Source organism: Heliangelus exortis, chromosome 21, assembly GCF_036169615.1.
Source record: "Heliangelus exortis chromosome 21, bHelExo1.hap1, whole genome shotgun sequence".
Classification (NCBI taxonomy): Eukaryota; Metazoa; Chordata; class Aves; order Apodiformes; family Trochilidae; genus Heliangelus; species Heliangelus exortis.
Genome location: NC_092442.1, coordinates 6,405,517 through 6,422,625, shown reverse-complemented (window position 1 = coordinate 6,422,625; position 17,109 = coordinate 6,405,517). Strand labels below are relative to the sequence as shown.

The following is a 17,109-nucleotide window of genomic DNA, read 5'->3' as shown; positions in this document are numbered from 1 at the left end:
CTCCTCACACTCCATTGCTTCCAGACGTAACTGTCAAGGTGCATACAGAAAGTCCAAGTTTGAAATAAAGTAATGAAAACTGGAACCTAGACCACAACCTTCAAATCTTGCTAGTGTACATTTATTTAAGGTTGTGTTTGAATGCTTAGGATGATAAAGGCCATAAAGAGAATATCAGAGTGACAGAAGGTGTAATTAAAATTGAATTGTCTCAGCAAATCTGTTAGACTGCCATATGGGGGATAAACCTGTGCAGTGACTGGCATATCTGATGTGTTTTCAAGGCATTTCCTTGCCATAGTAACTGGAGAAAAAAAAGTATTGTTATTACAGCTCCTGAAAAAGACAACCTAAGAATTATTAGTCTTACGCTTATGAAATTTGCAACCCTTCAGATTTTGTATTGGAGAAATGTCTAGTTTTTGTGGGGGTGATCATGATTGCTCACATGCTTTACACTACTTCACTTCCCTCTGCCTTGGCCCCAGAGCCTGGAATATGTTGTGACTCTTACAAACAGGACAGAGCACACTGGGAATAAGACAAATACGAGTAAGCATCTTATTGCAAATTATGCTGGAAATAGGCCATGGGTAAACAGTGTATTTCCTGTAACATTAGGATCTTGAAAAAATTACCTGTATGAGTAGATGGGTTTGGGAAAGAGAGGCTGCTGGGATTCTTGACTGCTTTGAGGAGCAATTCTTTGGTAAGGGTAGTGTGAAGAAGTAATGTAAGTCACAGGATAGCTGCCTCCTGAGGGATACTGGTGATAGAATAAAAAAGATGTTACTTAGCAGCAGCAAACTCTCAAAACCATTTCTATCTAAATAACAGTATTCAACTATTGTGAAGATATTGTCCTCTGCCTACATTTAGTATCTGTTATGCCATGATCTAAAGCCTTTCAATTGGAAAGCATTAGTATTGCTGGTTAATAGAAGAAATAGACACAGCTTGTATGAGGAGGAACTCACTTTTATGTTGGCTGCTAACAGGTTGCAGAGTATTCCATATTGAAGTATATGGGAAAAAAATGTACTCTATTATTGCCTGTTATGCTACTGAGTTCTTGTGAAAAAAGCAATTTTTCCCTGTTAATCATCTCCAGATTGTAGAATTACAGAATATCCCTCTTCTAGCTGAAGTATCTTAGCCTGCTCAGCTTCCCCCACAACAGTTCATTATGCAGACAAATAAATTGGTGGTATAATTTTATTTATATATAAAAAAGCCAGAATGGAGTACTTGAAACAATATGCACCACAGAAAAATAGCCTATTAAGTAAAAGGACTGAAAATAGTTTGGGCTGAGCCTTGTTCGGTTTTGTGTGATGTTTTTTGGTTTTTAGGTGGAGAGGGATATACAGATTATTATAGATTACATACTATGTCTCTATATTATTATAGAACAATACATTCACTGAAGGGTATGTCACCTCATGGATCAGGAGTGTGACACATGGGACTTTTCTCACAGGTGGTTTTCATATTGCCTGACTTGTGCTGAAGCTGTGAGGCTGCTCTTGTGCAGGTTGCCTTACAGTCAGCTCCAAGGAATGACCTTCTTCAAGAGGCCAGATGTTTAAGCAGCACCTCAAGCAGCTTCTTCTTCCCCCCCCCCCCATTGTCTGTATCAGAAATCTGAAAAGAATAGCTGGGACACTTAAAATCAGATAGTATTTATGTTACCCTCACCGCACCCCTGGGGACATGTGGCAGAATCCAACATGAGGCTGAAATGCTAAATTATCACTTCAAGAGATCCCTAAGCCTGTCCAGCCTTTGAGACACACTGAAGAAGTGGCTGGCCTGCCACATCATCCCTGTGATAGAAATGTGCCAATGCAAAAAATTAGGTGAAAGAGGGGAGATAACACGTATAGATGGATGCCTTGATTGCATCAGAATTTCTGCAGGTTTGCTTTCAATTTTTTAACACAGCAGTTGCTTGCATGTTTTTCTTTTCCAAATTACAGTTTAAACCTGCTGGCAAGCAACTTTCAAGAACAAAGCAGCACTACTCTGCTCAGGTAAGATACCATCAGTTGGCTTTCAGTGAGGCAAAGGCTCCCACTGAACTCGGAGTGCATTGCGAGAGGAATTTCTGTCTCTTACAGATTAATCTTTCCAGATGCCAGATCTAGGGCATGGCCAAAATTAGGAGCCATGTCATATACTATTAAAAAAAAAAAAATCTACCTGAATTCCTTCCCTACTACTCAAAGATTGCTGAGCCCTGTTGTAGTGTTTTACTGCTTAACTCCTGTGTTATGAGGTTTTTATGGTTCCTCTGAAAGATTACTATGGAGCTTTTGAGACTTGGGAAAATTTCTTTGGTAGTTAGTTTATGTCTCCTTAGTTTCTTACTGTCATTCCTATTTTTGGACCAAGCTTCTGTTGCTTTTGGTCTTTTGTCCCCTTAATCTGCCTGTGAGAAGTTATCATATGTCTGCATATGTTCAGTTTATTTATTTATTCTGAATTCTGAATATTTCAGTTTCTCAGTAATTTTATTGTTTTTGCTTAGTTTTTGCCTGCTTGCTTTTATCTTTCGAATATTGAACTGCCTGAAATAGAATGTGGAAAAAAACTTTCCAAATGCATTAATCTGTTTACCACAGTAAACAGGGTGAAAAAAATGAAATGTACATAATTAATCATGTCCTGCCTTGTTAAACTAAATACTGGGTAAAACTGGAGTCTCCAGTGAAGCTGGGAACTAATTGCCATGTGCAGCTCTGTGCTGCCTGTTTTGTGGCATGTGTGCAGACTTTTCACCAGGATAGAAAACTGGGCATTTCAGACAATAATGTTTATTTTATTGGTTTCAGTATCTCTTTGAAAGAAAGGGGTACTAAGATGGGGCTGATTGTGATGTCATCACCAAAAGCAAGACCTGGGCGTTTTAAGGATTATTTCTGTTTTATTGGTTTCATTAATCCTTTTTGAGGGAACAGAGCCTGGGGAATGGTCTGGTATGACAGGCTTGAGCTGGTTTTACAGTCGTGCAACTGGCATGAAAGGTGTCCGTGTTTTATGGTGGGTGGGTAGGTGACTTCAGTAAGTGTCTGCTATTTCTTTTAGGTCAATAAGAAGTAATTTTTCTCATGAGTCATCATTTATGTTGTATTCAGCAAAGGGGAAGGTGAGGCCATTTTATCATTTGGGCAAAATTAACAAAGGACTTGGTGTCTCTCATCCTTGTAATGAAAAGTGAGGCATAGTTTGAACATTCTTCACTTCAGGCTAGAGGGCCCGTTCTCTTATGTTTAACTTCCTAGTGATTTAAGATGCTACTCTATTCAATTCTGAAATGTAAAGTGTTAATACTGGAGCTGTTTCATGCAAAAGATGTTATTTCACTTTTTCTAAGTCTTGTATCACATGTTCTTTCATTTTATAGTAGTTGACCATGGCATATGGGCAGCAGTTCTACCTGTTATGACTTTGTCTGCCTATTTGTTTTAGATTTTTTTCCTCTGAGTAGTAGAACATGTTGCTGTACTTCTACTGTAGTAACATTAAGAAGCACAAATATTGAAAAGCCCAACAGAAAGCTGCTGTGAGATCTGTTGGAGTGCCAGCCTGCAGGTGGATAGACTTTCCTCTCAGTGCTTGTTGTGTCTTGCTTAGCAACTCCCAGAAGATGTATTTCAACTTTAATGTTGTAGGTTTTTTGAATGAGGTTTATGCCAATGTATAGTAATAGTACTGGTACCAAATCAGCAGTGGCACAGAGGGGGTGCCTGCTTAAGAATTGAAAAAAATATTCAAATGAAACTCCAGTGGGCTTGTTATCAATGCTAAAGCAACACACACAACTGACATTTATCCTGTGTGTGAGATGTACTGTGATGCTTCACATCCACAGTGTCTACTGCAGTCCCAGGGGAAATGAGTTTATGTTTGCAGCAGAGATTTTGTGGCAAGTCAATCCTTCATCTGGGACCTTTTTCTTCTAAAATAACAGTAGTAAAATCAATGAATTTGCAAGTTAGGATGGTAGTATAATATTACCTTCCTATTTTAATCTTATTATTACCTTTTATCTCTTCTATTGAGTATTAAGAAAATAGATAAACAATTAAATGAATTATGATGGCTTGATAAGAACATATTAAACATTTTGCCACATTATAATGGAATGCCAAAGGATAGGTAAAAGCAAAAGCTAGGACTGAGATTATTCTCTAGCCATATTTCCTGTCTTGGCATAGGAGAACTGCTTCTTTCTGTTATTTATGCCTTCTCACATCTATTTAGCATCTTTACACATCCCAAGCTAAGGATAATGGATACAAAAAGCTCTTGATACTGAAACTATTTGGCCCTCAGTATTACCTGGGTGCACTAAGCAGATTGGTCTGTTCTTGTGCAACACCTTGTTGGAGAAAAACCTCTGTGCCCCTGCCTTCCTAAGCTGATTTAAACATAAACTCTGGTTAATGGACAGAGGCTGGCCAGAGCTGAGGGAGAAGGAAGAGAAAGAGGACAGTAACAGGAACCTGATTTTAGCAGTTTACTTCATGCAGGTGTTGGTACTTGAGGATGCTTATGGAGTCGTGGCCTTGCCACACCATCCTGCTGATCAGTTTAACTGGTCCACAGGCTAAAAGTTCAGAAAGAGGGTAGAAGTCCCTGAAGCTCTCCAAGGGATAATACAGGTAGTCCTTATTTTATTCCTCTCTCTATCTGAAGGATTATATACTGTAATAATAATCTTTAAGTTGTAGTAGGCAGGTGGAGGATTTAAAATGCACATTTAAAAATATAAAAAAATCACTACTGAGGTTTGGAGCACTTTCATTCATCCTTAGTAATGTTTTACCAAATTCTAACAAATAAAATGCCTAAAAAATAATCTATGACAGATTAGTTTTATCAGTGACCATAAAATTCTCACATGCACCTATTGTTTTCTTTATGGTTATTCAACATGTGTTTTGGAAATTAAATTTCCTCATAAATGCCATCATGCCAAAAATAACCTTTCTTTTTCTTCATTAGAGACTAAATCCTGATGATGAATGGTATGTTCACTATTTCAGTGACTCAGACTGCTACCAACATATGAATTAACAATCCCAGTGACCTCTCATATGGCAACCTGTTTTCTGTTGTCTTGCACAGCTTTATATTAGTGTTTAAATCAGTGCTGGTCAAATTTTTTATACTTCTTGAGCAAGTTGAATGAGATAGCACAGCTAGTTCCACAGTATCAGTCGTCAGTCACTGGGATCAAAGGAACTGTAAATCACATGTGAGCTTTTATGTTCAAATATTATATACATATAATTCATATATATATAAATTTTCTGTAACTAATTTAATCCAGTTCTAATTTTTGGGGGGAGTTGGTAGTTTTGCTATTTTTGTATATGGATTATTTGCAGATAACTGAGCATAAAAAGGGAATTTTTTCAATACACTGAACCACACCAGCATTTATCTCTGAAGGAAATTATTTGAAGACATTTCAGAGTAGTAAATATTACTTTCTGTAATACATAGCCCCCCTTTATGCCAAGTTTTCACTGCTCAGCAGACCACACTCACTAGCCTCTGTAAGTATTTACTGGGATTACATGAAAGAGTAAGGTTGTATATATATATGATTTTTAAAATATATTGTATGTATACTGCTTTGAGAACATGAACTGACATGTATTCAAATAACATCTAAACACTCAAGAAAAACAAGGTAGCAGTTGCTTCTGCGAGTTTTTAGTGTTAATAATATAGTTACATTACGGAAGGACAACCTTAATTTTGTGCATTCTCATGCATCATCAGCATTATTGTCAATTATGCTTCAGATGAATAATCTTTCAGCTGATGTAACAGTCAAAAGATTGCAAAAGAGATGTGTGTGCCATCAAGCACAAGGAAAGCGAGCATCATCTTGCTGATAAAATTTTGCTTTAAGTGTTTTTCTAGGTTTGATTTGAATTTTAATTATATGGTCCCAAATAATTTTTAATTTTCTTTTTTTTTTTTTTTAATTCTGAAGTTAAAACACTGTCAATTCCCTGGGATCCTGAAATGCCAACAGTTATTAACAGTTATTATCTGGTTTCAGAGCCACTTTTCTTGAGTAAAGTGGTGAAAATATAAATAAGTAGTACGAAGATTCATTTTTTACAAATTTGTGTGGGTTTTTTTTTTTATTACCATTTAAAAAGTCATTTAAATGTGGTTCTTCTAAGATCTCATAAGCTAAATGTATGTATACAAACGTGGCTCCACAACAGGTATTGTTTCATCTGTCTTTTGTCTTATTGCCATAACTACAATACTATTACAGTGCTACAAGAACAGGGGATTTTGCTCTATGGACTGCACTGACCTGATGGAAAGGATGTGAGGGGCAATACATCTGCTGCACTTGAGGCTGATAACAATACAACCCAGGCTGCCCCTCCAGTGGGGATGTCCGAAGCTTCATGTCTGAATCCTGCTAGAAGATATTTAAGGAAAGAGTTATTTTAAACCGAGGTTGTTTGTTTGTTTGTTTTGTTTTGTTTTGTTTTTTCCTAAGATAATAGTTCTGTTTGTTACTGTCTTGATTTATCTTCCATTATATTTACTACTTTTTCTGACTTCATTCTGTCTTGGTGTTTTATATACTACAAGTACAAGAAGAAACATTGTTTCGTTTGTTTATATAATTACTGCCTGAAAAAGGAAGTCCCAGTCCAAGTCACACACAATGCAGTACAGAAAATGTCAGTTTCCGTTTATCTTTTTTTCCCCCTACCTACACAAACTGCACACTCCAGCTTTCATTCTGGGGTGTGCACATGTGTCTGTCTTTCTGTCTTTTTCATACTCCTTGATTTTATCTTGCAGGTTGTCAGTACCTCAAGCTGACGCTGGAGTGTTGTCATTAGGTAGAGAGTGATGTACAGGAAAGAGGTGGCAGAGAAGACTCAAACCAGGCTGATTACTGAGTTGGATCAAGATACAGGAATTACAGTAAGAATGTGATTTATTTCTGCAGCTGTAGAAATAAACATAGAGAAGTGGATCGAGTCATAATTTCTCCCAGGTCTGCCCAGCTGCCTGCTCTGGGTCCTGCACAGGGCTTGATTCTGTTAAGAACTCGGGCTTCTGTTGTTAAATTTTGCTGTCCTTTATTTGGAATGCCAAGCAGAGCATACAGTGTGTGTGGTAATACTGCCTGCTTTGGAAGAGCAATTCAGACAAGCTGCATGCTAAGCAGAGAGCTAGACAGAGCTCTGGCTGGGCAACAAACAGTGCAGAGTCCATACCCGCAGGTCTGGTGACTGATTTCATGTTCCTTCCCTCATTTAACGTCCCTGGCCAGGAATTCTCTTCTGAGAGCTGATGTCACAACAATTTTATTATTTCAAGGAACATCCTTCTGTTTTAAAGCAAGGCCATAATGACTCTTTTGTGGTATAGATTAGTGTTAGGTGTACATATTAGACTTGATTGGATATCCTAACACCAAGCAATGCCACATTCAGTATTAATAAATGCTGGCACTCTTTTGATGCCCATAAGATGAAGTTTTTCAGAAGTGTCAGATTGCCAGCAGTGGGGAAGCTACTTGGGTGCTTTGAAGTCGCATGCTGTCTGAGCCAGTGGGGGCATTAAGAAGGATCCAGTCTTATCCTGAGTAGTCACACCTACTTGGTAAAGGGCTCTGCTAGCTTTACATTCTCTACATCTTTACACATCTGCATCAGGGATTTGGCAAGAAAATAGGAATGTTTTTCATCTACTGCTTACAGGTTTTGCATTAAACTCATCTGACCTAGATAAGTATTTATCCAGGAAATAAGAGATTTAGATCAATTTCCTCTTTAACCTGAATGGCTTCCATCCTTAGGTTGTACCCTGACAACATCCCTCATTCCCTTGTAAATTGTCTTAATCCAATTCAGTTCTTTTGTTGTTGTTGATTGTTTGTTTGTTTGTTTTTAAACCCCCTGTCTTTTGGTAACCATCAAATTTCTTTGCCTCTCAGCAATAGTGAACCAGTGGTCAGGGCCCTCTCCTGGCAGATGTGGACATTGTTTTTTGTCAGCACTGGATGCTGAAGATTTGCTTTACACATTGGATCATAGCTGAGATACCTCGTGGAGATACTGAAGGGTAATTTGCTTTGCTTTTCAGGGATTTCTGTGCTATCTTAAGTAGTCAGTTTTCTTTGCCCAACATGTGAATTAGCCCAGGTATTTTTAACACTGCACATACCATAAACAGATCTTGTCTTTAATTTTAAGTAGTACTGTGTCTCAGTTTCTCTTCTACTGTGTCTTCTACTGCAGAAGAGTGCAGGTCAGTTGGGGTTTTGTGGCATATCTGATACTCATACTTGAAAAGTTTTGTTAACTTTTTTCCCCTGAAAATACTAGTTGATGAAAACTACTGATTTAAAACCTGTTGTCAGGAAGAATTTGGAAATGTAGGATTCATATATTGTGTCTAGTGGAAAATCTCCTGTCCTTGTGCTCCTTTCTGAGGACCGTTCTTCAGCAGGCAAAGGCCATAAAATAGAGAACTTAGACAAATACGTATGGACGTTTATCCTGAGCTCTAGCTTGCAACTTGAGATTAAATATCCATAGTCACATTAAGACATAAGAAAATAATTCCAAAATTATATTTTTGCCATTGAAAACAGAAACAAAGAAAAAAAATACTGACCATGACTTGTGAACTGTGATCTTGTCCTGTGGTGCTGTACTGGAGGCCATTACACCATGGCTGTTCTGTTGAGATGTTCGGAATGTGTGTAGGAAATGACTCTGACTCATCAGGACCTGTAGATCCTGGTAGACCCTCAAAACCATCAATACTTCTAGAATTTTTGAAGGGTGAACCTTCTGGTGGGAGGGCTTGATGTCCTTCCTGGAAGACATCTTCGCTGATCTGCCTCTTGTAAGGGTGAAAGGGGTTTCTGCTGCTCTTGAGAAATCTGTCATAATTCCCTACAGTACTTTCCTCATAACTGTACCGTCTGAATTTTTCAGTACTGAAAGATGCTTTAAATTTGTTCTTGCCACAGTGAATCCCTTGGCTTGTAGGGTATCTTCCATGAATTTGATCCTGGGCTGGAGAAGCAGGGCTGGGACTGTGAGAAGACTCTGAGCTCCTTCTTTCTGTCCTGCTGTCTGATTCATATGATTGGCAGTTATAACTAGGATTATCCTGCAATGAATTATTGGCATTTATTTAGAATATGTTTTCATTATTTACAAAAAAGTACATTAAAAAATATTATTCATGACAAGTATAAAATTACTAGTTCTAGCTATCTTCATGCAGAGAAACCTTAAAAGATCTGAGGGGTTTTCTGGTTACTTGGTATCCAAAAAATATTAAAAAGTAAATTAACAAAAGCATTGAGAAGCCTGAAGTAATCTTAATTTGTGCAACGAGGAAAAAAAGGACATTGTAGGTAACAATTGGCTAGTTGGTCTGACAGTTTCAGATAGAAGACTATGTATGATCAAGTGATGAAAGATTAAATGACAGGAATATGATAAGTGCAAGTCTTGTCATATACAAGTTTAGTCAAATAAGCTTGATCTCATTCTCTGATGATGTTACAGACTGCCAGATATGTTGCTAGTTACATCACTTCCTTTCATTAACATAGCCACACTCATTCTCTGAGACAGGTAGGCTCTAGCCAGACATTTTGACCTTCTTCCTGTCTCATCTCCTCCCTTCCCTTTTGCACTTTAGCAAAAAGAAAATAGCAGCTACTAAAGTACTCTTTAATCTAGAAAAGAAAGACTTAACAAGAACTAGTGTCTGGATCCTGAAGCTGAACACATTTAGCTTAGAAATTATGCATATTTTCCTTTACATCAAGGATGAGTAACAACTTGGATGCCTTTTGAGAAGATGTGCTTAAGTCAGGAGCAGGTTATTGTATTCAGGGGAGGGGAATATGTAATGTTCTGTGCTACACAAAAAGTCAGACCAGATTATCAAGTGATCCCTGTCTTACTTTTTCCTCCATATCCAAGCTGCTCTTACAGTATTTTAGGAGAAGTAAAGAAATTTATGCCTTCATGGGAAAGCCAGATTCCAAGTCCCACAGGGAAGTTAGCAAGAAAATCAGTGTTTCTGCAGAGTGGATCATGCCACAGCTCTTCATTCATCTTCACGTGGGTCTGACTGTCAATTCTAATGTTCTATTCTGTCATGGATTCCTGCAGAAAGCAAATCTGGCCTCATTACACTTTTGGTTTCCCATATGAACACAAACATGCTCATTTTGTAAATTCTTAAGTCTTCCTCACTCCCTCTTCTATAGTCCTAATACATGCATTTAAAATAGCTTTTGCTAAATAAGAATTAATCCCCCCCCCATATCTAGTTTTTTGAAGCTGTATGAATGGCAGCTGCAAATTCTGTACCTGAAATTTTCACAACAAAATTATAATAATGGTTATTTTGCTGTTGTTTGATGAAAAATACTGTTCTCAGTTGTGCTTTTGTTATGGAAGGTAAGCATGGTGAATATACAGGTATCAGGAGGGAGATAACTTTATTCCAAAAAAGTCCCAAGGAATTCTGAAGTGCTTGAACATACTCTTAACTGGTTGGGAGCAGACAAAAAGACTCTGTCTCTTTGTCTGGGTATTTATTTATTTATTTAGCTCAGGAGAATAACTAAGGTTTGTACTCTTCAAAAATAAAGCTTTCAGTCTGTACTTTGTTACAAGTAAGGTAGGCTGAGATTTAGTACAGCAGTTGCTGAATATTCTGACTGAACTTGTGCTTCTGAAGAAAGAACAGAACTAGGCCATCTTACTCACAGTTTGAACTGGGGATACTGAATCCTGCTGTGTCTTCATGAGGTCTTGTTGGTCCCTTTCCAGAGTGTCCGAAGAAGAAAATTTAATATTTGATTGATCCTGGAGTAGTGAAACCATTACCAAATCCACGTCAGATAGAAATCCTGCCACAACAAAATTGGATTACAATAAATATTTTCTAAATCTTGAATTGGAAAAGAAACCATCTTGTTATGTGCAGATGACTGAACATTGTTAGATGTGCAGCTGGATGATAACCCATCCTAGTACAGTTGAATTCCTAATACAGTAGAATATTTTTTTTGGCTGTCAAAGAAATGTTCTGTCACAAGGAAGGTGTGCTACAAAGCTTATATGGGTTTATGACAATTTTTATTGAACAAGTCATTATTTTGTTTTCTGTATGTTCATAACTAATGAAAATATATTGCTTTGGGCTTTTGCAAATTTAGCAATATTGTTTTATTAACAAAGTTTTATATAGATGCACCCCCACTGCTCCCCATGGGACTCTATAAAACTAGAAGGTTTTTTGCTATAATTTCTTAGACTGTTACTGCAGACTTTTTTTTCCACTTTTTTATAAGTACCAATCCCTTCAACCTTTTTGTGCTGTTTTGCATGATTAAATGTATCTCAGGTATGTAAATAACTTAATAATTCCATATTTTTATTAGTTGTATCTCCTCTCAAGTTCCCAATCTTTGACCTTTGAATGTATGAGACATATCTGATGCTGTTCTTTTGATTAAGAAGTTTCATCCTGTATTTTTCTACCATGTTTTTTTCCCAGTTCTTGTTCACTTTAACTGTTCAGTAAAACTGCAAAAGGAGAACTCATCTCCTTCTTATATCACGCATGTAATGTTGAACCAAATGTGTGCCCATGTGAAGATGTCTTGGGTTCCTGGGTTAGATCTCAGGTGTACAAGTCAGGCAAAAAAAGCCACTGTACTTCAAGGGTTAATTTGCAGACTCTTTGCCACGTGTTTAAATAGCTGTTAGGTAAATAACTAAGGGGTTTATTAGTTTTAGTTAACAAAGATATATCACTTAAAAATTTGGAAAACCTTTTTTGCCCCTATAGTTCAAAGAGACATTTGTCTTTCTGATAAGTAAGACTCCACTGCCTGAGGGGGTAAAGCACAATGGAGCTTGGAAATCAAGTATGAGACCTATAGTAGAATATCAGGAAAAATGATGTTAGATAAAGTTCTGAAATGTCTTAGACACAGACACATCTCCCAGTAGCTTAACTGGAGGCTGATGAGGTATTTTTCTCACTACTATCTTGAAAGAAGCAGGTGGGAAAACTGACAACTAGAAAATATATATGTGTGTGGATATTTTTAAGTGTTCTGCACTGTCTGCCCTCTTAGTGCTGGTTTCCCACTTGAGGTTACACAAAGCTGTGTATGACCTCTCCTTTGCACTGCAATTTTTCAACCCAAATGCCTAATTTGTGATTTTAAGCATTAGATATTTACTAAAAGCTTTTGCACAGTTATGATTCTTGACTAATGATTTTTGCATTGCAAGAGATGTATGAGAAATGCTCACAAATACAGATAAAAGAAGAGGTTTGATTTCAAGACAATTAGAATAATTAAAATAAGAAAATAGGTAAGTCAAAAAGCTGTGAGTATAATAATGGCTGAAGGTTTTTTTGTTCTCATTCTATTTATCATTAAAATGTGACCAAACCAGATAAAAAGAAGCATTATCTGAAGATTTAGTTCAACAGATCAGAAAGGTAGTGCTCTTTTTAATGAAGGCAATCAGCCTTCCTTTCTGGAAACAAAGTATACTGGTTATGTGGAAAATCCCTACAAAAGGTTCAGGAATACCAAATTATTATTGGGCCCCTCCATGACTTTTGTCAGTTTCTGTTTATGAACTTTATTTTGCTGTCTCATGGAGGCAGGTATAAAAGGAGGAGACACTGTATTTTAGTACTATAGAAATTTCTCTCTGCATAGTGGAAACATTTTACTGAATGCTAAATGAGAAGGAGCCTTGTCCTAAAATGGTGTCGAGCTGATAGTCTGCATTACGTGGCAGTTATTTAATGTCTTTGAGAATCCAGTTCAGAGGAGAGGGATCCCTCATCAGGAAGAATCCCAAGCCTATGATCATTGTCCTGTTTTCAGTTTTTGCATTAAGATCAGCACCATTCTTCAGCAGCTCAGTAATAAATGCCTCTCCAAGTTATCCTTGTCCTAGAAATGGTATGCTCTGTATATGTCTTGCTGTAAGAGAAAAATCTCTTGCTGTGGACTTCTGACTTTCTCATTTGTTCTTGGCACCCAAGCTTCTCATTCCAAACTGGTGTGTATTGCAGCAGGCTGTGAACAAAGATAAGTAAAAACTGCCACACTAACACACTGAAAAATCTTTGCTGCTCTTTACATCTCATTTTTGTTTTTTAAAATATGCCTTGTAGACACTAACTTTATTTTGTAGAAATAAAGCAGAAAACAAAACACTTTGCATTGTTGAGGTAGATTTTAGGGAAGAGACCACTTACTGACCTGACAAATCTACTTTAAGGGAGAAAAAATTACAGTCAGCAGAGGTTGTCAATAGTCAGGATTACAATAAATCATTTACAATAAACTCTACCTGGGAGACAGAGCTTAAGGAAATTATGGATTGCCTTGGTGTGTTAAAGAAAACAATGATGCTTTGACTTGGAAAAAGGTATCTAATTATCACAGATGTAGCTGGAACCATTTCTCCCCAGCACGTTACTTCTACTTTTGTAAATGTTGCGTGACAAATCTAGGCTCCTGTGATAAGATAACTATCTTTAAAAAAAGAAAATAGTGAGAAACTGTAACCTCAGCTGAGCATTTGGGTAAGCAAGGTAGCAGCAGCTGATCTATTAGCTCTGCATGACTGGAGTCCTGTGGCAGCAATCCATAGTTTAAACAATTCTTGGTTTTGTGTCTTCTCTGGATAGTTGGGGGGCCTTTTGCTGGTAATACACTTCACCAGAGCTCAGCACTGGGCCCTCTAAGCAACCCAAACTGCTGTAAATGCTGCATGTTACTGTAAATGCCCTCTCCATCCCTTGGGGCTGAGATCAATTTTCATGAGAGGAAGGTGTGTTTGGATGTTCCCCAATTCATAATTCATTCTGTATGCGTGCCTTAGGCAGCTCACTGAGCCTTGCTTGACACTGGTTTGTATGATCCACTCTCTTCTCTGCCTCCTCCCCCAAACACTAAATCATCTTTTTCCTCTACAAATCACACTGATGTTTTCCAAAGCAAGAAAGAGATTACTCTTTGGGATTTTTAAAAAAATCTAAACAGACCACGTAGTCTAGTGAGATACTTCAGGGTTTAAGATTAACTCTAAGGTATTTTATGCATTTATTATTTTCATTAGAGGTTGGAGAGAAAGTTAGATCACTTGGTGACTTCCACATTTAGTAGTAAATTAAGGTAAATATTAGTGAAGGGTGTTGATTGCTGGAAACATGGTGGCTTTATGAATAGCAAAAGATGTTATGACAAATGGAAAATGATGATGGAGAAGAAAACGATGCAGTGATTCTCTGAGAAATTTCAGAGTGATAGGCAGTGTAGTGGTCTGTGCTATCATAAGCCATTAAGAAAACCATTACAATCTTTTATTCTGCATCTGTTGCTTCTGACACACTGTGAAGAAGGAGGGGCATGTCTGTTCTTGCAGATATTTGTGATTTATTACATATTTGTTACATTTTCCTCCACATGGCAATTCACTCAAAATTGGGAAAAAGAGATCATAGGGTTTCTCCTCAGCTGCACTGTGTATCCTGTTCATTGTGAGTATGTATTTTATCTCTAATGTTGGAGTATTAAGTTATGCAGAAATGGAAGACATGTCAGAAATGTATGCATCTTGTCTGAGATAGCAACACTAAGAACTTCCATATTTCTTGTAGATTGGGCAGACCCATCATTTTGGAAGCTCTTGATAGAGAAGTCCTTCATGGGTGTTGAAGCTCAGCAGAAAGGGAACTTGGTATTGAACAGAAACCAAGCAAGGAGAAATTGAGCTAAGAAGTTGAGTGAGCTTGTCATTTGGACTTGGTTTTCCTTGCATCTTTTTCCTCACCATAATAAATACTAGCACATCTTTCCAACTCTACCAGTTAACCTAATTTTAAAAGATGTTAGCTCTCCCGACCAGCTTTGCAACTCTGATGGTATTTTCAAAACCCCATCCTTTGCATACCCTGTCCTGTTTTCTGGATGAATGCTTGTGCTCTTTCCTGAATGAGGAGTATGAAATTTCATTGCTTTATACTAGACATCTAAGCATGAAATCAGACACGGTTCCAAGAGTTGAAGTAGTTAATATGATACAAAAACTGGGCGATTCTTTCATGAATAACTGAACTTGGTTGGCAGGTCAAACCAGCACAAGAGATAACGGCAGCGCAGCGTGTTCACGGGCTGATCATAGCAAGTGTGTAACTGAATTCTTTGGGCTGAATTCAGAGCAAAGTTTTACTCTCCAGCAGGTCTGGGGAGTGGCAATGTATAGCTGCAATGTATAGTACAGGTGTCAGTACAATCATGTGGTTTATAAAAGAATCATAGGAAGAACTAAATAGAAAGCTGCTATATCCACTGAACTGAACAGCAGATAAAAAGAAACCTTCTTTGGCTCAAAAATTAATAAACTACAGATTGCTGAAAGCTAGGAGAATGTATTAGGGAATTACTATTTCACTCTTCTCCAGGTGTCTGCCACAGTCCTTACCTGTGCTTCACCCTTATCTTTTTTTATAATCCTCTTTCATGTAATCTTTTGTTCTCTCCAGTGTCCCTTTCTCTTATCATTATGCAGGTTGCCTCCTTCTAAGTATTCCTTTATCCATCTTTTTTTTCTGTCCCTGCAATATGCATCCATGTTGCTCTCCTTTCTTGCACCACGTCATTCATTATTTTGATGTATTCCAATGGATCTCTTTCCCTTCTACTATAGCCAGTCTAGTTCCTGGTTTTTATTGTGATCTATGGGCTCTAAACAATATTTTATATAAATTCCCTTTTTTAGAGATCATCATTAAATTTGAAATGAAAGACAAATGCTAGAAGATTGATTAGCATCTCAAAAATGTGAGAACCACTGAATGGTATAATTAGAAACATGGCTCAGGAGTTACCACTACTCTGCACTGACCATAGAGCATATTGTGACCCTCTTCTTTGCTTCTTCTCTACTAAGGTAATAAATGTGATTAATAGTAAGATGTTGCCATGAATTACCTATTGGAAGTGTAATGGCAGTATGCAATGTGGTGTACCCTATTAATCCTCTTTGAACATCATGCAGGGGAAGGTGGGGGACACATGGCATAGATCCTTCAGTAGTCTCATAATTTGTTTTACGTTCCTTTTCTCTCTCAGTGAGTCATGCTCATCTCCCTGTGACTTGAGAGTTCATCTTGGGATCTCATGCCATCTTTCTGTCTTTATGAGAAGGTGTGTATGATGATCCACCCTAATGGTTTCTGTTGCTGGCTGTGGCAGCATGTTTTATGATGGGTGTGGTACATTCCCATTTTCTCTGTTGTGCATGTACAGTATTCACCTTGCAGCCCCACCCGTGGCCACTCCCACCCTCCCACTGGGAATCGCCCACAGTAAGCTCTGTAATTACCTTTATTTGATCTGAGGAATGGATTTGGGAATCTTATTTGCACAGTCGTAAGCTGAGTATGTTAAAAGAAAAAACAAAAAACTGAATGACTGATTCACTGAACAGAGATGTGTTAAAGAGAAAAACAGCAGAGACACGGATAACCATGTTCTAGTGCTGTTTAACTGTGGTGTTTTGGGAGTTTTTGCTTTGGAAATGTCTGCCTACAGTGCATGTATAAAGGGGAATTTCACCTGTAAACACCTGTTTTGGTTTCTTAATGTTATCAGGCAAAGCTGCTGCAAGGTCGTTTTCATTGGAACAATTTCTGTTTGTTTTACACCGAATTGAATGGAATCAGTGCAAACTACAGTTCTTGCTTTATTTGTTTAGTCTGGGTTGTCTAGTTTACACTGGCTTCTGAGACTCCCAGTGAAGAAAAGAAATCATATGCAGTGAGAAGTAATGCAGCACTAGTTCAAGCATTTAGTTTCTGGGGAAACACAGAAACCCCCCCACAAGACTCAAGGTCCTACTTTGGCTTCTTAAGATCAAAGGTCTTCCAGCATCCAGCTAGCAACAGGTAACTAACTCAGCTAGCTCATAGAAGCACAGCTGATTTGGAGTGATGTATTCTGCTGACACCTATTCCTAGGCATGCATG

At 37.7% G+C, this 17,109-nt stretch overlaps 1 protein-coding gene across 1 annotated transcript in view; it reads right to left on the bottom strand.

Moving 5' to 3' along the window:
• The window catches only part of FOXN1 (forkhead box N1), a 38,086-nt gene that overhangs the window by 9,215 nt on the left and 11,762 nt on the right, over positions 1-17,109 (bottom strand). Inside the window, exons 2-5 of the mRNA XM_071765650.1 lie at positions 10,806-10,948; positions 8,680-9,183; positions 6,350-6,460; positions 639-766 (exon numbers count right to left, since the gene is read on the bottom strand). Of these exons, the coding sequence (XP_071621751.1) occupies positions 639-766; positions 6,350-6,460; positions 8,680-9,183; positions 10,806-10,922 (860 nt within the window). The 5' untranslated portion in view covers positions 10,923-10,948. The remainder of the gene's footprint in view (positions 1-638; positions 767-6,349; positions 6,461-8,679; positions 9,184-10,805; positions 10,949-17,109) is intronic.